The sequence below is a fragment of the Diabrotica undecimpunctata genome, chromosome 2 (assembly GCF_040954645.1).
Source record: "Diabrotica undecimpunctata isolate CICGRU chromosome 2, icDiaUnde3, whole genome shotgun sequence".
In the NCBI taxonomy this organism is placed as follows: Eukaryota; Metazoa; Arthropoda; class Insecta; order Coleoptera; family Chrysomelidae; genus Diabrotica; species Diabrotica undecimpunctata.
Window position 1 is genome coordinate 107,776,134 of NC_092804.1, and position 24,443 is coordinate 107,800,576.

The 24,443-nt window shown below is 30.6% G+C and overlaps 1 protein-coding gene across 1 annotated transcript; it reads left to right on the forward strand.

Annotated features, from left to right (window-relative positions):
• Window positions 1–22,676: 22,676 nt before the first annotated feature.
• On the forward strand, window positions 22,677–24,228 carry LOC140433393 (uncharacterized). The gene is made up of 5 exons (XM_072521406.1): window positions 22,677–22,937; window positions 22,997–23,062; window positions 23,150–23,221; window positions 23,283–23,356; window positions 23,744–24,228. The coding sequence occupies exons 1-4, from the start codon at window positions 22,814–22,816 to the stop codon at window positions 23,351–23,353; spliced, it is 333 nt and encodes a 110-aa protein (XP_072377507.1). The 5' UTR covers window positions 22,677–22,813; the 3' UTR covers window positions 23,354–23,356; window positions 23,744–24,228.
• The last annotated feature ends 215 nt before the right edge of the window (window positions 24,229–24,443 follow it).

Genomic DNA, 24,443 nt, shown 5'->3' on the forward strand with positions numbered 1-24,443 from the left:
TTGACGGTTTTATCCATCTCCGCTTCTTTGCGCTTTTGGATCAGCTGCGTTTGCTTCTTCGCTACGCTTAGTTTTGGTGCGTCTTCTTGAACCTTTTCAGGTTTGGCAGTCTTTTTAACTGTGTATTCTACTGTATGCCATCCGGCATCTTCAGTTTCCATATTGTCGGTCTCCTCGGTTATAATAGGTATTTCCTCGGTTATAATAGGTATTTATAAGCCGTTTAGTATAACCTGGATCTTCTTGGTTTTATCCTTCTTTTCTGACTTCGAATCCGTTTTTATCGCCGGATTCTTCGTCTTTTTTTTTTCGTCTCCTTTTTGGTCGGTTCGGGGGTGTTTCATTGATTTTTTGTGGCTTTGCCATATTCCTTTGCCTAGTCAGCTCATCAATAAGGTCCAAGATTTTGCTTGTCAATCTCTTACTTCCTCTTCTTTGGCCACAATAGTTTGTTGCAGCTCTTGTACTTGCTCCTGCATTTTGTCGAACCTTTCTTGGTATCGTTGACTTTGCATGATGATTATGTTGTTCATCTTGTCTATCGATCTTTTCAGTCTTTTTTCTCTGACGTATCGTTTTTCCTCCGCCTCTTCTCTCTTATACTCTTCCTCTGATTCTTCAGAATCCTAACGTTTTGTTCTGTTCCTTTTTCGTCGTTGGTCTTCTCCTCCTCTTCGCTGGAGTTTTCTTCTGATTCTTCTACTATTTCTTTTTCTTCAATAGTTTCCTCTTCTTCCACTATTTCTTCATTAATGTCATCTTTTTCGTCTTTGTCGTTTATTTCGGGGGGTTCCCGGTTTATAAAGCCGTTTAGTAAATCTAATTCGTTTTCTACGACAAGAGACGGCGTGTTGCCGTTATCTTCTACTTCAGATGATAACACCTTCGCACTATCACTACCTGGGGGAGGGGCTTCACTCATTGTGCCTTACGGCCGTGAACAAACTGTCCAAAAGATATAAGGAGTTTTCTACTAAGAAGACTCTGTTTTTGTCTTCTTGTCCAGTCGCTGCCAGACGATTTTCCTGGGTGTCGTTCCAGCTACCTCGCAGTTGTTCACTCATTTATTTCTCAGGAAGGGTTCTACTTGCAGTTTCTCTTACCGCAGAAGCAGGGGCCGTTTCTGTCCGAGTTTGTCAAATGTCAAAGCCTTACAGTGTCATCCCTGTCGACACACTATGGTAAACCCGTATAATCTTTGCCAACGTGAAGTTACTAATAATCTCCGCGAAGAGCCTATAAAAGCAGCTCCCCGACGGTTTAACTAAAAGCATCCTCGCATCCGCTCTTCGCTTTGTTATAAAACAATCTACCGGTGTCACACACGGTGTCTTACCCACCGAGAGCTGATAAGCTCTGTTGACTACCTGACTAGTTGCTCCTTCCAAAACACGTCTGCACTGTTCGACTGCTTGAGTCGAACTACATTGTGGATGTAATGAGGAGATTGAGCCCAAAATAGCATTTGTTGGCTGTGTAAATTCTGCGGTTTATCTCTGCGGTAGTATTATTTTTACTGTTAAAGAGCGCTCCCAGGTATACAAATTCGCTCACTGCTTAGATGGCCTCGTTTTCTATAACGAGTGGTCGGTAGGATTTGTGGTTACGAGCTTATTTTCATATACTTCGTTTTGTTGGTGTTTATTATTAAACCCATTTTTGTAGCTGATTCTTTTAATGCTACATACGCCTCTCGTATAGCGTTTTCCGTTCTCCCAACAATATTGATATCATCAGCATAGGCCAGGATTTGCACTGATTTGTTATATATTGAACCAGTGCTTGTAATTTGTGACATACGTATTACTTTTTCCAGAGTCAGATTGAACAGTATACAAGAGGAAGGGTCTTCCTGGCGCAGCCCGCTATTTGTTTTAAAAGATTCAGACAGTTCCCCTGAATTCGTACTCTATATTCAACTTTTTCAAGAGTTAGTTTTGTTAAATTTACCAGCTAATTCGCTATTCCAAGCTCTTTCATTGCTTTGAACATTTCTCTTCTATTCAGAGTCGTAGACTGCTTTATAGTCTATAAATATGTGACGAATATCAATGCCAGATACCAGTGTTTTTTCCAAAATTTGTTTCAGGGTTGCAATCTAATGAATTGTTGATTTACCACCTCTAAAACGAGCCTGGTATTTTTCTACTATCCGTTCTGCATATGGTGCCATACGATGACATAGTACTGTGGAAAATATTTTATAAGCTTTATTTAAAAGCGTTTTTCCTCTGTGGTTAGAGCATTCAAAGATATCTCCTTTTTTGTGTATGGTGCAAAGTATTCCAATATTCGAATTATTGAGGAAGGATTTCTGTGTCCATATTTCTTTTATAAGCTGCTGTAATGCCATTATGGTATCATGGCCACCTTCTTTATATAGTTCAGCTGGGAGATTATCTACTCCGGGTGATTAGTTTCTGGCTAGTTTTTTAACTTCATCTTTAACTTTAAGAATCGTTGTGGTTCCTCTTTCCTCTCGTCTGTTCATCTTACCTAATTTTTTTCGTCTTCCAGGTTTTCTTCTTCTTCCTCTATATTAAGTGCCTGGTTTAAGTATTCCACCCATCTATTTTATAAATCTTTCCTTGTTGTTAATAGGTCGCCATTCTGACTTCTGCATTGTCTTGTAGTTGAATTGAATTCTTTTCTGTTGATGTTAACTTTCTTATAAAATGCTCTGAATTCTTTCTCTCTGTTGAGGTTTTTCATATATTTAAGTTCCTCATTTAGGTGGTTTTGTTTTTTCTTTTGTGTGTCCTCTTTTCTTCTCTTCTCTTTGTCTGGTAATTCTCTACAGTTGTTCTAGTTCTTCGGCTAAGCATCTTCCTATAGGCTTCATATTTTTCTTTTTTTGCATTCTTGCATTCATCAAACCAATGACTTCTACGGGCACAAATTTCTGTTTCTATTTCCTCTTTCGCTGCTGCTTTAATCCCTTTCTTTATTCTGGTCCAGTAGAAGTCTATAGCTGTCTGGCATTCTTCATTTATATTTTGATTCCTTAACCTGTTGGTGTTGATGTTTTCCGAGTACCGTTCTGCAATTGTCGCGTCTCTCAGCTTTTGCACATTTCATTTTTTGTATCCATTTTATTTTTTTACTTGTATTTGAAATTTTAGCCCTCAATGTTGAGATCATTAAGCAATTATCTGAGTCTATGTTTACGAATCTATAACTTCTGCACTTTATTATGTCTGTTCCATGCTTTGAATCTATTAAGGTGTGATCAATCTGACTCGTTCTTCCATCAGGAGAGGTCCAGGTTACCTTATGTATGTTCTTGTGATCAAAATAGGTGCTAGCGACTGTGTTATTGAGTGCTGCTGCTAAGTTTATCAGTCGTAATCTATTATCGCTACTGATGTTGTGTAGGCTATGCTTTCCTATCGTGGGCATGAAAAGTTGCTCTCGTCCTATTCTTGCATTCATGTCACCTAATAAAATTCTTATGTCATTTCTGGGACATCTGTAGGCTTGCTCTATCTAGGTCTATGAAGAACTGTTAATATATATATATATATATATATATATATATATATATATATATATATATATATATATATATATATATATATAATATAGCATGTCAATAAAATAATAAATTGTTTCTATATTTATTTTTAATAATATTTATACTCTTTGTATATGATACATGTAAAAGCACTATTTAAATTAAATTTGATTGTGCGACCTGCATAAAAAATTTTGCGTCATAAAACCCAGACCTTAAATCATTATTGGATAAATACCTAATAAAAACAACTCTTATTAGTCTCTTTATCATAGTTGAAATAATATAACTTTAATCATTTTACTATTTTCCGATGAAAGTATTAATCGACTATGAAAACCTATAGAAAAATTAATCCCTAAAAAATGTGGCTACGTTCAACAATTTTAGCATTAAGTAAAAATTTAATATTTGTAGTAAATATTTTATATTTATTTCTATTTTAAAATTTTAAGACCATAGTATATTAAAAAAAAACTTTCAGTGTAGAAATAATTCATTTATCTGTTTGCATTTCAAGTTTAATTTGCATTATAATAATTCTCGAAATTGTATCACAAATAAGAAGAAATATCCAGTTTACAGGACCTTCTATAAACTATTTGTATTGCATGGTACTCGATAGTGTGAGTTTTATGCCATCAAAAACTATAAAGTATATTTATCATAAATAAAGCTATAGAAAAGTTGTATTTTCGAAAGATACTTTTACAGCCCATATATATGCTAAACAGGAACGAATATTTCATAAAATTCAAAAAATGCTGCTAGTTTGCATAGCAAAATTTACAGCCGTAAGTAGCTTTTCTAATTTTCACGGTCGTAAACCTCAGCTGTTAAAGTTTATAGCTTTTCGTAAAAACTAAGGCATAAATGGAGATTTTGGACTTTAGAAATATATTCAGACTATTGGCATAGTTTACAACTAACAATTTATAAAAGTAATTAACAAAAATACATTAAAAAATAAATTGAAAATTAGTTTTATGTCCATCGTCATCCTCAAACACGCATTCGATTGAGCCTGGCTGCTAATATGCTAATACACTGAAAATTTTGTATAGCATTGTGACCATTTATCATAAAATATATATATATACATATATATATATATATATATATATATATATATATATATATATATATATATATATATATATATATATATGTATATAATATATGTATATATAAAAAAATGTGCACTCGTAAGTGAATGGGATGTTTTTGGTCAATTTGGAGATAAAAAAAGACAAGAGTTGTGCTACTTTATCTATTTATTGAAGACGTTTCGCCCATTGTTCAATAAGCATCATCAGTTCATCTAAAAGAGTGTTATTAGCGCAGGCGTTCTGTGTTTCTGTGTTTTTGCTGATATATTTAGTATATTCATTTTTGATGTTTCTTTGCAATAATAACATTTTAATGCTACAGATCTTTTAAAGGTAAGATCATTGACTTAATTGTTTTTTCATATTAGATGTATCGCTAATAACACTCTTTTAGATGAACTGATGATGCTTATTGAACAATGGGCGAAACGTCTTCAATAAATAGATAAAGTAGCACAACTCTTGTCTTTTTTTATCTCCAAAATGACCGAAAACATCCCATTCACTTACGAGTGCACATTTTTTTATATTAAATTAAACGGTCATATACGTTAAAGATATATATATATATATCCTAGTATTTGCTTAATTAAATTATACTTCTATTTCTAGTTGCAATTTCCTTGGAGGTCGGCGATTTTAATTCTCTCTCTCTCTCTCTCTCTCTCTCTCTCTCTCTCTCTCTCTCTCTCTCTCTCTCTTTATGTGAACTCAAAGCTTTCTTTTTATAGTCCTTTTCCATCATATTGATAGCACATTATGTATGCAAATCCTCAACAGGTCAAAAAACCATAGGCGTCACCCCATACTTGTTTTGAAATAAATAAAAAAAATTAATATTTTAAGATGCCGTCAACAATTCATTATCTTTTAAAAAATCTTCTGTAAAATAAGTGTCCACTAATCTCACTATACCTTTTTGTGCGTAAAAAACGTCGCTATATATGCCACACGATTATTGTTAATTATACACATGTGATTAACGAGAGAAATCAATGTTTCACGAAATAAATTAATGTAAACAGTAATTTAAAGGTGATTATTATTTTCTATACAAGTTATCGCCTGACACAAAAAGAATACCTTCTTTGAACGATTACCTGGAATTACTGATAAGGCTTCACTAATGATAGTTTAAGTAGTTTTTATGCCACATTACAGCTTATGCCAATAATATAAATTAGAAATTGTTTGCATCTTCCATTTAGTTTGTAGATGTACATTGTTCATGTCTTACCTACCTACGTTTTTGGTGTCGATATTTTGTTATTTGCATTTAAAAATGACGTCGACAACAGGTTTTATCCCGATTAAGTGTAGTTTTAAAGGTGCCTTCAGTCTAAGAGAGAAAAATATAATATTAAATGTACACGATGCACTTGTACATCAACGCCCTTTAAGTAATGTTCGTGAAATCGTTAACATGTGTTCAAATATGACAGGGGTTGGAGAAGCAACAATTTATAGATTCCCAAAAGAAAGAAAAGGAGGAACTGTTTCATCTCCCAAGAAGAGTGGAGGGAGTAAACCCTTGGAAATTGAAGAAATACATAAAAACATGATAAGACGCAGCGTCCACTCATTTTTTTTTAACAAAGAATTTCCAACATTGGACAAAATCCAAACATTAATTAGAGAAAACGAAGAGTTACCAATCATAAGCAACAAGAAATTATGGGGACTATTGAGAGAGATGGAATTTCGTTGGCAAAAGAATAGAAGAAAATCCGTTTTAACTGAAAAATATTACATTGTATGTTGAAGATTATCTAAGAACTATTAAAAAGTACCGAGAAGAAGGGAAAACAATTTTTTATTTGGAGGAGACTTGGCTAAATGAAGGTCATACTGTACCATATCTATGGGTTGATACAAATGTGAAAAGTTCCCGTCAGGCATTCATCGAAGGTGTATCTACTGGAATAAACAATATTCCCGTTGGAAAAGGACGCAGACTCATAATAACCCATATTGGAAACGAATACGGTTTTTTCAATGGTGGATTATTAAGTTTTGCCTCAAAATCAACCAAAGATTACCACGAGGAAATGACTGCTGATGTTTTAGAAGAATATTTTGAGCTAATGTTGGATTTAATTCCAAAAAATTCTGTCATAGTCATGGATAATGCTAGTTACCATTCAAGACTAGCAGAAAAAATTCCAACAACGGCATGGAAAAAAGGAGAGATAATCGAATGGTTGGATAAACATGCAATTGAGTACAAGGAGAATTCGACAAAAAAGGAATTATTGCCTATTGTAAGGCAACATAAAGCAGCTTATAAAAAATATATAATTGATGAAATGGCATTAAACCGTGATGTAATTATTTTACGTTTACCCCCATACCACTGTGATCTGAATCCGATAGAAAATATATGGTCTCAAGTAAAGGGTGAAGTCGGACGCAACAACAAAACTTTTAAATTAGAGTACTTACAACAATTATTAGAACATTCCTTATCAAAAGTAACTCCAGAAAATTGGAAAAATGCTGTTAGTCATGCTCACAAGGAAGAAAATAAAATGTGGAATTTGGATAATATGACTGATGCAATGCTGGAACCGGTAATAATTAACATTGGAGTTGAAGATTCCTTATATTCTGAAGAAAGCAGTGAATCTAAAATGGAATTTGATTAAAATAATATTAATTTACCTATTACCCACTATGACCCCTATTACGGCCACAAATAATTTTATATATAACCAATAAAATAAACATCTTACATTTCTTGCAAATTCATTAGTACCTGTTAATCTCCATCATTCCGACACTGGCAACTTTATTTAGGGATTAGTAACCCTCAAAACTATTGTATTCTATTCTGCTTCAACCTTTATACCTGGTGGTCATACTCAATTTAAAATTGTTTTCCTATAAACTTCTGTAAACTAACTGTTGACAAATATCTATTTTTCATTGAGTCACCCGTATCAACAGTTTAGAGATTTGCATACATAATGTGCTATCAATATGATGGAAATGGACTATAAAAGCAGTATCTATTTTCGTATGGGTATGGCCAAGCCATATTTACTTCCTGTTATTTGTTTTTACTCAATTTTATTTATGTTGTTTGTCAACCGCTACTTTTATTAAAAAGTTATAAATATATAAATAAATATTTTATTTCCCAACTAAAAAATATAACAAGAAAACAATATGAAACAAAATCTATGTATCCTTAACTACAAATTAATATAAACATAATCTATTTATTCATAATTTAATAAAAAAGGAAAAAAAAAAGAAATATGTCTTCTAGAATGCTTCGTTTCAGCATAGGTACATCAGAGTATAACTTAAAAATAATATATTACTAATCATTACTAATACTATTCATTTACACTTGGAAAGTTTACTGGCTGAGAGTACTTTTCAATTTTATTTGCTAGTAGTTAGGAATGAAAATGGCTGCAAGTGCCATAGTGCATGCTGCCATCAATGTTTTGGCAAGTGAAGTTGCCAATAGTTTAATAGTTACATATGTTGCAACGCATGAAAACGGGAAAAACGAGTTTGGATTCCAGATTAGATAAGGCGTAGAAATAGTCTGACTGAACGACTGTTAAAGGAGATAACAGTTGAAGATCTCTGTTCTTATAGGAATTTTATAAGGTTATCTTACCAAAAGTTTTAAGAACTGTTAAAACTAGTTGAACCTAAACTTACAAAGTCTAAAACAAGGATAAAAAGTTTTATTTTTCCTCAACTAAAAGTAGAAGTAATATTAGGATATCTTGCTACTGGTGATAGTTTAGTTTTCTTGCAATACATCTACAGACTGCCGAAAAGTACTATCAAGAGTTAATAATATTAATTTACTGTTTCAAATGAATTATGCCAGTACTTTAAAGTACGTGCTAAAGTTTTAATGTTTAATGTTAAAGCTAAACAAGTAATACAGCGTTTACCATTGTTATGTGACTTTTGACATCAGCCCATCTACATCCCCTGTAACAACAAGGAAGCTAGGTATATAATAATCGACTGTTTCTACCGTCTCATCTCACATATCCAAGGGCTAATCTATATTTGCAGGTGTCGCCCAATATGGTGTGTCGTTGGTGCTCCTGATTCTTAAAATTGCTAAATTTGTTGTTCTGATAATCCAGCTTAAGCCTAGTATTCTGCGAAACATTTACATTTTAGAAGCTTGTAACGTAATATATATATATATATATATATATATATATATATATATATATATATATATATATTATAAAGATGACAACAAAATTTTTACTACTTGTACCTAAATTTTAAAGAATTTTAAATGTATTTTGTCCACTATTTTATATTTTATGTGTGTTGTTATTAATGTTGAGTGTCTATGCTTTTGTAAATAATCTCAACGACTATGTCTTGAAAAAGAAACAAAACGATTCCGAAAGCTAGACGAAAAGTCATAAGAGTGTTTCATTAACATCCCGGCCAATTTTCTGACTGCAACCCTAATAAACTGTGTTGTTTGTTTATATTGACAGTCACTAATATCCAGTAATTCTTATATATATATATATATATATATATATATATATATATATATATATATATATATATATATATATATATATATATTGTTATGATGTATTGTTTGTGAATGATGAGCAATGAGTGTTTATTTAATAATATCGGGTTTTTATCGCGGTTCTCAAAGAATTAGTTTGTAAGTACTTTTTAAATTATCTTTATTATATCTATTATGAAACACACATATATATCTAACATCACCAATGTAAAATTTAAAATAAACTATCTTTAAATTAAAATTCTTATTAAACTAATTAAATTCTATAGACAATGTAAAATTTAAACAAACTATCTTCAAAATTGAAATTGTTATGACACTAACTAAATTATATTAACAAAATTTTGTACCTTTCTTTCACTGAATGCCTAAATAAAATGCCTAAGTGAAGCCACCAAGCAAACCAGCAAACAACATTTATATTTATTCTTCTTTTCAATATACCAATATCCAATCACCATATAATCATCATAAGTTGATTTATACTAATCTCCAATCATAATATAATTTTTAATTTCTTCCAATATCCAACCAATATTCTTCTAATATACTTTCCAATATTATCAAATTTTATTACTAAATCACCGATTATTACATACTTTATACTTTCTTCCTAATTCTGACTAAACTGTAACTGATCTGACTTCTTCTTACTAACTGAATGAACTCTAACTAACTTTCATACTAAACTGGCCATCTTGAATCCAAATCACCGAGTATTTATACCTTTTTAATCTTCCAGAACCATCTGGTTTGAAATCCTGTTCAATTTGTTCTATTTCCTCTATATGAATGTTCTCGAAAAAAGTATATGTTCGATCCACAGATCCATTATTCGAGAATGTTCTACCGTAAACAAAGGTCAAATTCTGTATTCTGGAGAATTCTTTAATTTTCTATTGATAATTTTGTTGACATTTAGGCTTTTCAGATCAGAATATACACCTAAATCAGTAACTAACACTCTAATTTAATAAACTACACATTTTAAACAACATATTATTATAACCCCACTTTATATTCGTAATCATTACTTAAACGTCACTTTAAAGAGTATTTGTGGTTGCCTAGTCACATGGCTCACTTAAATATATCTACAACATTATAGTTACTAAAATAAAACTTTTTTTTACACTTATTACATGCTAATTTCTTAAAAATGCCCTCACATAAATAATTTTTATAAAATTTTCTATTATATAACTTATTAAAATAACCAAATACTTTTAATATCTAATATTATCTATTATATAACTTATAAATTAATTTTTTAAACACCAATCATCTCAATACCCCAAAATTAAATTTAAAATAAATAATTTACTTATTATTTTTTTAAATATTAATTTTCTTATCCACATACCTTAGTAAATATAATAAATTAAATAATTTAATTTCTTTGTTTAAAAATTGTTTAAATACATCCCTGTTGTCTGTTTATGTCAAATGGAAGTTTTTGTGTTTACATTTTACAAAGAATAAAGATAAGCTAAGTGTCCATATTGTGTTAAGTTTATTTATAGACAAAATCTAGGAATTATTTCCATTCAAAAGCTTTCATCCATATGAATTGGTAAGTTTTACACTTTATCATATTATTTTTAGAAAGACAATTATAGAATCCATTTTGTATCTAACCCCAAAATATTATTTTTAGGGCACAAAATAATTTCCATATGTACAAGACAACAAGTATGATGTCAAATTGATTCACAATAATGAAATCTACCATCTATTTAACAAATCAAGTCTATTGAATAAAATGGATATATCAGTGAACTGTTAGTGTTTTTATATTAGTGTTAAAAGGTATAGAAAACATTATTCAATCTCTTCATAATATTTAAAAATGTCATTAATATGAAAAATGCCTCTTAGTCTATTCTCTGCATCTATCAACACATAACTATTTAGTCCATTCTGATTTTCAATTCTGTATGGACCTTCAAACATTGGTTGTAATTTCTTACAACGGTTTTCTCCAGCATTACTCTTTCTAAGTGAACGAATTAACACTTGGTCTCCTTTTTGAAATATGATTGGTTTTTTTATTTTTTTATTTTGTCTTCTGATATATTTTTCAGCTTTCCTCCTAATTCGGTTATTCACTTTCTGCATTACTTGTTCTAACATATCCTGATTATATTCACTAATCCACTTTCTGTTTCCTATATGGCCAAACATTAAATATTCTGGTACTTCCTCTGTATTTAAATTATGTGTATTATTTAAAAAATATTCTACTTGTGGTATATGTTACTGCCACGTTTCATGTTGATTTTGACATATTATCCTTAAATATTTTATAACTTCTTTAATATAGGTATCTTTCTGCAGGATTTGCCTGAGGATGTCTGATACTTGTAAAATGAATGTTGATTCCCTTTTTCTCACAAAATGCCCGAAATTTTTGGTTGTTAAAATATGTAGCATTATCTATTATGCAATTTCTAAATGGTCCTATTTCTTCTAAAAATTGATTAATATATAATTTCAATGTTTTAACATTTGTTCTGGAGCAGGGATATAGTTTAATAAATTTTGTATATAAATCCACTATCACTAGTATATTCTTTTTTCCTGTTGGACTTGGAACTAAATTTGAGATGAAATCCATGGAAACTGTATTTAGTTTTTCATATACAACATTAGATCTATATGTGTTCTGGTTTTTGAAATTCTTTTCTTTATTTATTTGACATATTTGGCATTGGGTAGTAATTTCTTTTGCTATACTTATGTCATTCTTTGCAAAATAATTGTCCCTAAATAGCATCCATAGTTTTCTTGAACCAATATGCATATAATTGTTATGTAAGTTTTTCAATATTTTCCTTGCCAAAGTTCTACTTATTACATATACTTCTATGCCATTTATTATTTTATAATAAACACCATCTTTCTTAAGGACTTTTTGTTTTTCACTCAAATTGATCTGATCTCTTACAATTTCTTCTTCAGAATATAATCCAGTGCTTTCTACTAACTGATTTAATCCAATTTTTATTGTTCGCTGCCCTTTTTGTGATGTATTTTCTAACCTTGATAAAGCATCTGCCACTATGTTGGATTTTCCAGAAATGTATTTGATTTCAAAGCAGTATTCACTAAGTATTAGACTCCACCGATGTATTCTACTGTTTCCATATTTGTTATTTAATATAGATGTTAAAGCTTGGTGATCCGTTTCTATGGTAAATTCATTACCCAACAAATAAAATCTTAATTTTGTGACACAGTGTATGATACTTGCCATTTCTAGTTCTGAAACTGAGTAACCCTTTTCATGTGGCTTTCTAATTCTTGAAATGAATTGTATTGGGTATTCGACCCCATCATGTATTTGTAATAATACCCCTGATAATCTGTCTATGGATGCATCTGTTCTTAATATGAATGGCTGTGTGTAGTCAGGATAGTATATTTTTAAATTTGACAAAAAAATGTTTTTAATTTCTTGGAATGCTAGTTCTCTTCTCTGATCCCATCTCCATTTTACACCTTTCCTCAGCAGTTCAAGTAATGGAATTACTTTTCTACTTAGATCTGGTATCATCCTTTTATAATAATTAATTATTCCAATGAATCCTCTTAAAGTTCTTAAATTGTGTGGTGTTTTATATTCCTGAATGACCTGTGTCCGTTTTGGATCCATTTCGATTCCCTTAGGTTTAAGTTTATAACCTAGATATATTACTTCTTTTTGAAAAAATGTACATTTTTCTTGATTTATTTTTAGTCCAACTTCCTCTAATTTGTTGATTATAATTTTTAGGTGTTTCTCATGATCTTCAGCCGTTTTAGAAAAAATTAATATATCATCAATGTAGTGAATTATAAAATGTTCATATTGATCCAAAGTATCATGAAGACATCTACATAGAGCACTGCAAGATGATTGAAGTCCAAATGGTACTACTTTAAATTGATATACTACTCCATCTATCTGAAATCCTGTATACTGTCTACTTTTTCTTTCTAGAGGTATTAACCAAAAGCTATGCTGTAAATCGATTTTAGTGAAAAATGACATTTCTGTAATTCTTCCTAATATTCCATCTATACTCATTGGTGCTTCAAATTGCTTTTCAGTAATCTTGTTAATATTCCTTGCATTCAAACATAACCTGATTTCTCCTGATCTTTTATGTACTACTACTATAGGGTTTATGAAGCGTGTATCTGCCTTCCCAATGATTCCATATTCTAACATATTATTAGACGTTCTGTTTACTTCTTCTCTGTATTTATATGGTATTGGGTATGATTTTGTTTTAAAATCTTTTTCTTCTTTAACTTTTATACTATGGATATAATTTTGTGCAATTCTATTTTCTTTATTGACAAGTCCCTTGTGTTGCTGCAATATGGAAACGACTATTGATTCATATTCTTCAGGGCAATTTAAAACTTTTATCATATCTTCTTCTTTACAAATAAAATTATTCTTCATTAGGTACTCATTATTCCTTGCTTCCAATTTTACGCACTCCACCTCGTAGGCATCCATCTGCTTAAAATTTCCATTCCTTAAATATTCACTACAATAATTATTCTTTACATTCTTTTGGGACATTTCCCTATCATCAAAATACATTTCTTTTTCATAAACATCATTATTTTCTTTTAATAATATCCTATCAACTCTTATTCCTTCTTCCACCTCATCTTTCTGCATAAATTTAATTATTTGCCCTTCGAAAGTTACCATTTTTTCTTCAAAATCTATCTTTACTTTCTTCTTTTCCAATTCATCATTTCCCATTAATATATCAACACATAAATCCTTGACAATAAATCCTTGCATATTAATTTCTTTATTAAGAATATTAATTTTAAAATTGGCTAGTTTATCAATTTCACCCAACTTCTTATTATTTGCACCAACAATTTTAATTTTTGGAATCTTTATTATATCTGATAGTTTTAATGTATTAAAAATAAAATTCTCCGAGACCAAAGTACTTTCTGAACCAGTACCTATCATAATTTTAATCATTTTATTTTTGGCCAAAGCATTTATATAAATTAAATTAATAGATTCAATAATTTTATCTTCATCTAGAGAAATAAATTCAGAAGGTTTTTCATAATAGCAATGGCCTAACTTGTAATTCAGAAAGTTTACTGAACAAAATTTTGATTATTAGAATTGTCAGATTGTATCTGACCACTTGGATATGATGTCCTATGTCTTTCCCTACTATGACTTCTACTCACATTTTCTTGCCTTGTACTATTTCGTTCCCTGTCTTCGCAGCTTCTATTCCTTCGTACACAATTTACCTGTCTGTTATAGTTAGGTCGTTCTGTATTTCTTCTATTGTTAAAATCTTGTCTATTATTATTAGTACTGTTATTAAAATGTTGTCTATTATAACTAGTATTGTTATTAAAATTTTGTAAATTATTACCATATCTAGTATTATTGTACGATTGTCTATATTGTTGATAATTATTCTTATTATATTGTAAGTTATTGTTGTTTTTTTGCTCGTTATTACTATTATTCATTCTAATATCATTGTTATCATTATTACTTGTTATATTACCTCTTTGTATTCTTTGAATAAAATTAATAAAACTTTCTATTGTTTGAATATTTTGTACAGTTACTGTTTGCACAACATCAGCATCAAAATGTCTAGATACATTTAAGACTGTTTCATCCTCTCTAAGTGGTGGTTCTAAATATTTTGCAACTGTTATCAGTTTCAATGCATAATCTACCATATTTGATTTTAAATTGTGATTATACTTTCCAAAATATAAAATTTCTCTAAACTTGGCTTGCTCTAGTTCACCCCAATAATAATTTAAAAATTTATTTTCAAATGTTTGAAAATTATCTAAATCATTTTCAATACTAGCAAACCAAGTTGCTGCATTGTCATTTAATGTCATTCTAATATAATCTTTAATATCATTAATATTATTCACTAATCTTAATTTATGTTTTAAACTATTTATGTATACTCTAGGATGCAAATTTTTTATATTACCAGAGAATTTAATCCCAGTCTCATTTGTTAAATTTAAGTAAGGTCTCCCTATGTCTCTCATTTGTGAAATATCATCTATTCTCTGTTCCACATTTCTTATTTGATTACTATTTATTTGGATATTTTGTTGTATATCGTCTAATTTTTCTTCTGTGTTTCTCCTGTCTTCGTTAATTTTTACTTCTAAGTTACATTTCTGCAACTCTATTTTCTGTTCTGTATCTATCTTATTATCTTGAATAATCCTCTTTACTTCTGTCCTCTCATTGTCTATCCTTTTCTTGTAGTCATTCCGTATATTTTTTATTTCATTTGCTACTTTTTTCTCTGCAGCTTCAAGTTTTTTATGCATTTGTTTTTCTATTTGTTTTACAATTTTATTATTATTATCTTCTATTTTCTTTTCTAATTTTCTATAATTCTCTTCCAATTTCTGTTCCATTTTTTTATGTCTTCTTTGACTTCTTTTGAATTCTCTTCCAATTTTTTCACGTCTTCTTTAATTTCTTTTGAATTCTCTTCCATTTTCTGTTCCATTTTTTTCATGTCTTCTTTGATTTCTTTTGAATTCTCTTCCATTTTTTTTGTATTCTCTTCCATTGTCTTGTTCATCTGCATCATTAATGACATCAAAGCTGCCATATTGACATTTTCCTCTCTTTCTGGATTCATTTCTGCAGTATCTTGTGGAGCTTGAACTAAAATCTCCTCTTGTACAAATTGTGTTTCTACTTCAACATCTTCTTCATTCTTTTTGCTTCTTGTACCTTTCTTTCCTTGAGACATTTTGAGACTTTACTTGTTCAAATATAATTAAAAATAAAATCTATAATTTTTTCTTTCTACTGATAATTAATTTAATTATATGAGAGCACTTATCTTCCCAAACTAATTCTTTTAAATAGAGAGAGCCCCGCGGTGGGCGCCAAATTGTTATGATGTATTATTTGTGAATGATGAGCAATGAGTGTTTATTTAATAATATAGGGTTTTTATCGCGGTTCTCAAAGAATTAGTTTGTAAGTACTTTTTAAATTATCTTTATTATATCTATTATGAAACACACATATATATCTAACATCACCAATGTAAAATTTAAAATAAACTATCTTTAAATTAAAATTCTTATTAAACTAATTAAATTCTATAGACAATGTAAAATTTAAACAAACTATCTTCAAAATTAAAATTGTTATGACACTAACTAAATTATATTAATAAAATTTTGTACCTTTCTTTCACTGAATGCCTAAATGAACTGTTTTCCACTATATAGATTTTAATCACCACTCAATATCTTCGTTCTCTGCTTCGGTTATCCTTGTTTTTGTGAACTTACTTTTTCCAATTATCAGCTTCCACCAATTTAAAATATTTTTCTTCACCAACATTTATAAACCACCAAGCAAACCAGCAAACAACATTTATATTTATTCTTCTTTTCAATATACCAATATCCAATCACCATATAATCATCATAAGTTGATTTATACTAATCTCCAATCATAATATAATTTTTAATTTCTTCCAATATCCAACCAATATTCTTCTAATATACTTTCCAATATTATCAAATTTTAATACTAAATCACCGATTATTACATACTTTATACTTTCTTCCTAATTCTGACTAAACTGTAACTGATCTGACTTCTTCTTACTAACTGAATGAACTCTAACTAACTTTCATACTAAACTGGCCATCTTGAATCCAAATCACCGAGTATTTATACCTTTTCAATCTTCCAGAACCATCTGGTTTGAAATCCTGTTCGATTTGTTCTATTTCCTCTATATGAATGTTCTCGAAAAAAGTATATGTTCGATCCACAGACATAACCATTATTCGAGAATGTTCTACCGTAAACAAAGGTCAAATTCTGTATTCTGGAGAATTCTTTAATTTTCTATTGATAATTTTGTTGACATTTAGGCTTTTCAGATCAGAATATACACTTAAATCAGTAAATAACACTCTAATTTAATAAACTACACATTTTAAACAACATATTATTATAACCAAACTTTATATTTGTAATCATTACTTAAACGTCACTTTAAAGAGTATTTTTGGTTGCCTAGTCACATGGCTCACTTAAATATATCTACAACATTATAATTACTAAAATAAAACTTTTTTTACACTTATTACATGCTAATTTCTTAAAAATGCCCTCACATAAATAATTTTTATAAAATTTTCTAGTATATAACTTATTAAAATAACCAAATACTTTTAATATCTAATATTATCTAGTATATAACTTATAAATTAATTTTTTAAACACCAATCATCTCAATATATATATATATATATATATATATATATATATATATATATATATATATATATATATTTTAACAGTTCTTCAAAGACCTAGAGCAAGTCTACAGATGTCCCAGAAATGACATAAGGATTTTATTAGGTGACATGAATGCAAGAATAGGACAAGAGCAACTTTTCATGCCCACGATAGGAAAGCATAGCCTACACAACATCAGTAGCGATAATAGATTACGACTGATAAACTTAGCAGCAGCATTCAATATGACAGTCGCTAGCACCTATTTTGATCACAAGAACATACATAAGGTAACCTGGACCTCTCCTAATGAAAGAACAACGAGTCAGATTAATCACACCTTAATAGATTCAAAGCATGGAACAGACGTAATAAAGTGCAGAAGTTATAGATTCGTAAACATAGACTCAGATCATTGCTTAATGATCTTAACATTGAGGGCTAGAATTTCAAATACAACTAAAGAAATAAAATGGATACAAAAAATGAAATGTGCAAAACCTGAGAGATGCGATAATTGCAGAACGGTACTCGGAAAACATCAACACCAACAGGTTAAGGAATCAAAATATAAATGAAGAATGCCAGACAACTATAGACTCCTACTGGACCAGAATAAAGGAAGGGATTGAAGCAGCAACGAAAGAGGAAATAGAAACAGAAATTAGATAAGAATAAGCTAGAATTTCAAATACAAGTAAAGAAATAAAATGGATACAAAAAATGAAATGTGCAAAAGCTAAGAGATGCGACAATTGCAGAACGGTACTCGGAAAACATCAACACTAACAGGTTAAGGAATCAAAATATAAATGAAGAATGCCAAACAACTATAGACTCCTACTGGACCAGAATAAAGGAAGGGATTAAAGCAGCAGCAAAAGAGGAAATTAAAACAGAAATTTGTGCCCGTAGAAGTCATTGGTTTGATGAATGCAAGAATGCAACAAAAGAAAAATATGAAGCCTACAGAAAGATGCTTAGCCGAAGAACTAGAACAACTGTGGAAAATTACCAGACAAAGAGAAGAGAAGAGAAGAGGATACACAAAAGAAAAAACGAAACCACCTAAATGAGGAACTTAAATATATGAAAAACCTCAACAGAGAGAAAGAATTCAGAGCATTTTATAAGAAAGTTCAACAGAACAAGAATCAACAGAAAAGAATTCAATTCAACCACAACACAACGCAGAAGTCAGAATGGCGACCTATTAACAACAAGGAAAGATGTATAAAACAGATGGGTGGAATACTTTAACCAGGCACTTAATATAGAGGAAGAAGAAGAAAATCTGGAAGACGAAAAAAATTAGGTAAGGGGAACATACGAGAGGGAAGAGGAACCACAAGGATTCTTAAAGTTAAAGATGCAATTAAAAAACTAGCCAGAAACTAATCACCCGGAGTAGATAATCTCCCAGCTGAACTATATAAAGAAGGTGGCCATGATACCATAATGGCATTACAGCAGCTTATAAAAGAAATATCCTAGTTTCGTCCATGTTAAAAATGTGCCCAGGCTTTTCAACCAAATTGTTTTCCAAAATAACACTTTCGAGTAACTTAAAATACTCTTCCACATACCTTGTGTTCATTCCCTTTGCTCAGAATACAGATATATCTTCTGATTGTCTAATAGTAAGAGTAGGATTTCTTGAAAGAAAAGAGTTTACCCAATCATAACCAGCTTTTCTAGTTTCCTTGTTGAATTTGTGAGGTAGTTTTAGCTCTTCGGCAAATTCAAACGCCATGCTTCTCACTGAATCCCTGCAAGGAGTAAACCCATGAGCTTGTAACTCTTTTTATGTGGCCTACAATCTTCTGTTCATTTACTCTTCCTAAAATGGAGGAAAACCCTAAGCTGTTCTTCGTAAACTTTTGTTTTTTAATACTTCTTTTAAGAGTGGTCTTAGGAATTTGGTAAGCTTTAGCAGCAGCATTGACACCCATCTCTTTATTTTTTACTGCATTAACCACTTGTATTAATGCATCTTCCGTCCACGCCACTCTACTGGTATCCTTTCTTACGTAGTTAGTTAGCATTTTTCTGAAACAGAAAAATACCAGCTACTTAGTTAGTAATTACACTATAAGTCGTTTTAATAAAAGTAACATTTAAAAATGTTGGTACTGGTCCATCTCTCTCGTATTAGAATATGTGGTCCATCTCTACCAAAACTTACTGGTCCATCTCTCCCAAAAGTCCGGGTGAGTTGAACCACCTCATAATTCGCATTTTTAACGTACACATGGCGGCCTTTTTAGGTTAGGTTACTTCCTACATGTTTACTGACATCGCTACAAGATTCCTACGTCGATATCACGTAAACTTAAACTGAAAACTAAAACTATTTTACTACTTAAAAAACTTTTGGACTTACCAAAACAGACAATGACGTTTTTCTCAACAAATATTAACAACAATACCACACAACTAACAGCATGTCTTCACTGTAACTGAAGAATACTCACAACAAACGATGGTAGCGCTCGAGCGTCACAGTTTGGAAATAATGGACTGGTCCATCTCTCCCGGTGGTCCATTTCTCTGAGTTACTTGACTAAGACCTTGCAGTGTGTAAAACGTTAAAAAAAATTAAGCTTTCATCCCTTAAAAATCCTTGCCACAATCGCAACGTCCTGTTTATTCTTCTTTTTATGTATGTCAGCCAGAATTTATCATAGTATCATATTAAAAAATAAAAGACAGATGCGTTAGATTGCTATCACTTGAACATCGCGATGGCATCATTTTAGAAGAAACATACAAAAAACGGATGATAATTTTCCACTACGATGCCACGAACGGCGCAGTTGATACCCTAGATAAGATGGTTGCAGAATACAGCTTTAACACGCAATCCAATATATGGCCAGCTGTTTTTTTTATGAATTTTATCGACATTGCGGCAGTGAATGTCTTTATTTTATGGAAACAGCTGCACCCAGATGGGAAATGAGAATTCCCCAAACCCAATTGACGCGTGTTGAAAATTTTTTGAATACTAATTCCGATTTAAATAATATACAGCTAATTAAATTAATGTATGATGGTTTATTTGGAACTTATCAAAAATTCCAAGATTTATTAGATCCAGCGGAGTAGTTTAGTTCTGATGGTACAACTACTAATGAGATTAAATCATCAGAAATGACAACTGTTGACAGTTGCCATTTCTGAAATAATGCTAAATTAAAATCAAATAGTAAAAAATTTTATTATCTTAAGAGTCTTCTGAGAGGTCAACCGCAACAATTAATTGAGTGATTAACTGTGACTAATCAAAATTTAAAAACTGCTGTAGCAACACTTAATTACGAGGAAAATAATAAGCTTTAAAATTAGTTGTTTTGTACACTATTCGATCAAAAAACTATGACTAAATGTAATGCTGATGAACTAGATGCGTTTCATATCACATGTAAAAAACATTAGATTTAACTAGAAACTTAAACTTAACGGCTAAAATATATTTTTACAGATTGTTAGTATTTATTTTAGAAATGAAACTAGGTTACCAGACTATACGAGCTTTTGAAAACGAGCGCAGTGCAAACGAACTGTCATCTACCTATGGGCTCTTTGAATTTGTGCAAAAACCGTATAATGTATTAGATAATTTAAACATATTTGAATCTAATGCATAACCTAAAAGTAATAATAATTGTAATTTTGAAAGAAACGCATCTAGAGTATCATTACATACAAACGCCTTAGAATCTCGACGTGACACAATTTTTTATAGTAAATCATATATTTTCTGCAAAGAGCGCACGCATTAGATATATAAATGCCAATTTTTTAATTAGACATAAATTCTTTATAAATCTATAAATTCAGTGAGGAATTTATAAAGCCAGTGTAAGACCAATAATGACATATGCCTCAAAAACAAGACCCGACACAACGCAAAGGCTACTGGAAACTGCAGAGATAAGAGTACTGAAAAGAATTACAGGAAATACGCTAAGAAATCGAAAAAGAAGTGAAGATATTAGAAAAAAATATAACGTACAGTGTATAAATGAATGGACACAAAATAGAAAAAAAAAATGGAATAACCACATAAGCAGAATAAAGGAGACCCGTGTCTCTCTTATTCTATAAAGTCAAAAGATAAAGTGACAACCTTCCATAGAGGTAATAATTCGCCAATGAACAAGCAGAATTGCTTATAAAGAGGAAGATGAAGAAGTAGGAAAGACATAAATTTGTTAAATCCAAATCTCTATGGTTTGGTTGTTTAAGTAATGTGCACATTGTGTCTTCCAGTAAATCGATAGTTAATTTACGCATAATAGGTCAGTGGGAGAAATTTAATAAAAATTTATCTTAAATCGCTCATAGAAAAATTCCGCGTTTCGTCTTTTTTGACTTAGATATTCCTATCATCGATTTACATAGATTTAGTGACGCAAGTCAAGTTGCATATGTCGTTTGTATCTATATAGTGGCTTGATACGCCAATAATTCCTTCATCAAATCTTGTTGCAGCAAAATCGCGAATCGCACCTTTGAAAAAAAAACCTGCCATTCCTAAACTAAAATTAATAGGCATAGAACTTTAATCTAATTTATTGAAAAAATTATAACGACCTTTAAAAACCGTGTAAAGATTTATTCTATAAACGCATGGTCAGATTCGCATATTGTTCTCAGCTGGACATGTTGGAGGGCGCTTACAAAATGCAAATATAGATTATAATAATAAATTCCCTATATTGTTGTCCGCAAATAATCATTTTGTGTCTTTGCTCATTAAAAAGAAACACTGTAAACTCGGACACAGTCGTCCTCCAAATGTGTTAGGCAATTTTACACCTACGATATTGGCCTTTAAGTGGGGTCAAGTATGTTAAACGCAATATGAAAAAAAACGCAAATCTTCAGATGTCGCTTTACTCTGTCTTTACCTTTACTCTGCAGTTTAGGTTTAGAACACAACTAAAAATTATAATTGTCAATATGTCAATCGCTAATTGTCAGTAATTGATTAGCGTCTATATAGGTAGTCAGGTTTTGATTTGAATTTGATGGTTATTATTGCAAAGAAATTAAACTAAACTTGGTTTAATATCTCTGGGTTATTGTTAGCATTAACCTCAAATTAGTTTGTAAATTACAAATCACCTACCTCAGTGATCTGTGTCTTAAATGTTCGTGGCGGCGTTCAAACAGTATTTTGCAGATTAATAATAATTAGTTAAATATGGTGTTTCACAATAAATGTTGTATCCTACAATGTACCAATTCGTCATCAATTAGACATGTCTTTCCAAATCCTGATAAAAACATTATACGATTTAGGAAGTGGCCTTAGTGTTATAAAAAATCCATGATATGATATGATGAATTCCAGTACAGTTTTTAAAACAAAACGAATCTGCCACAGTCACTTTGAAGATAAGTTTGTTTCTTCATGGAGCCATAAATTGTATAAAAATGCAATTCCTAGCTTACGTTTGTATGGTGAGTCCAATAAATATTTGATATTAGAGAACAAATAACTGATTGATGATTGATTTTAGATTCTTCTTCTAATGTACATCCCAGAAGTATTTCAATGTTGAGTGTGGAAGCAAATGTAACCGAAAGTAAGTAACCCTAATATGTAATTAATAAAAATTAGTTTACTCGAAGTGAATCATGGTATAAATTATTATATTAACTTTTTGTTTTAGTTAAGAGTCCTTCAACAAGTAGAGATGCACAATCTACACACATGTTTCAATCATTTGAGATACCCCATTGTAGTAAGTATTAGGCAGATAACAATAATTTTCAAATTGGTTACTATTTTATGAAACTTTTTAGTTGCCGAACACAATGATGCACAGTTACCAAACGAAGAAATTTTAATACAAACTGATGAGAGTAAGATTTAAAAGGTAATTGTAGTTAAAATTTTATATTTTGTATTGTCATCAGCAGATTTGTAAATATTCTCTAATATGATTAACTATAAAATTAACAGTTTGCTTAACCTTCGGATAGTGATACTAGAGTTTTTAAGTTTAGTTGCCTCAGTGTCATAGACCAGCTGGGGCTAAAAACTAGAAATAGGAGCTTGCCTGTGTTTATAATCTCCCATTGCTAAAATCTAACAAAGATATATGAAGGTACTGAAACATTCTAGTACTTACAATAAATTGTTTAATACTCACATCAAAAAATAGTCTCTCACGCAGTAATGCCACTATACGAAGGTTAATATAATGAATCGATTTTGCCTTGTAAGGATTGAATAAAGAAATTAACATCACATTTATTTTTAGGTGTTGCCCTTAAGAATATCACACCACTGAAAATATTGCAGCAATGTAATATATAAAGAGGTACAATTACCCCTAAAAAGAAAAAATTATATGGAGCATTAAAACAATTACACCACAAATACTCTTTGGAAAGAAATAGCAAAAAGTCTTTTCAATACAGATTGTTTGAAGCTGAAGAGTTTTATAAAGAAAATAAGTTGGGTGATCTTCAGAACGTTAAAAGAATGGCAGCTATGCTAATTCAAATTCAGTACAGAGAGAGCTGTAAAGCAAAAAAGCTTAGACGCTTTAATCTTAATGAGAAATGTTTGGCTTTGTCTTTATACAAACAAAGTGCTCATTCATATAGTATTCTTTCCAATATATTTATCTTACCCAGTAAGTCAACATTAAATAATAGACTTCTGGCTTAAACTATTGGAGGCCCATGAATTAATAAGTTAATATTTGAGTCACTAAAAGCAACAACATCAAAAATGGAAGGAATGGATATGTCCTCGACGCATCAAGGAATTTGGATATCGGTTTAAATACTTGGGAATTCCAAGGTTGGCCAAATCCAAATTTCTAATTGATTCGATGCAGGAAAATTCCACTTTCGCTACGTAAAACAAAGGATTTGTTTTACATAAAAGCAGGTAGATTTTCTCTCATCGGTCAGTCGAGCTTGCCTCTTCTACTGTAGACCTAGTCGGTGCTA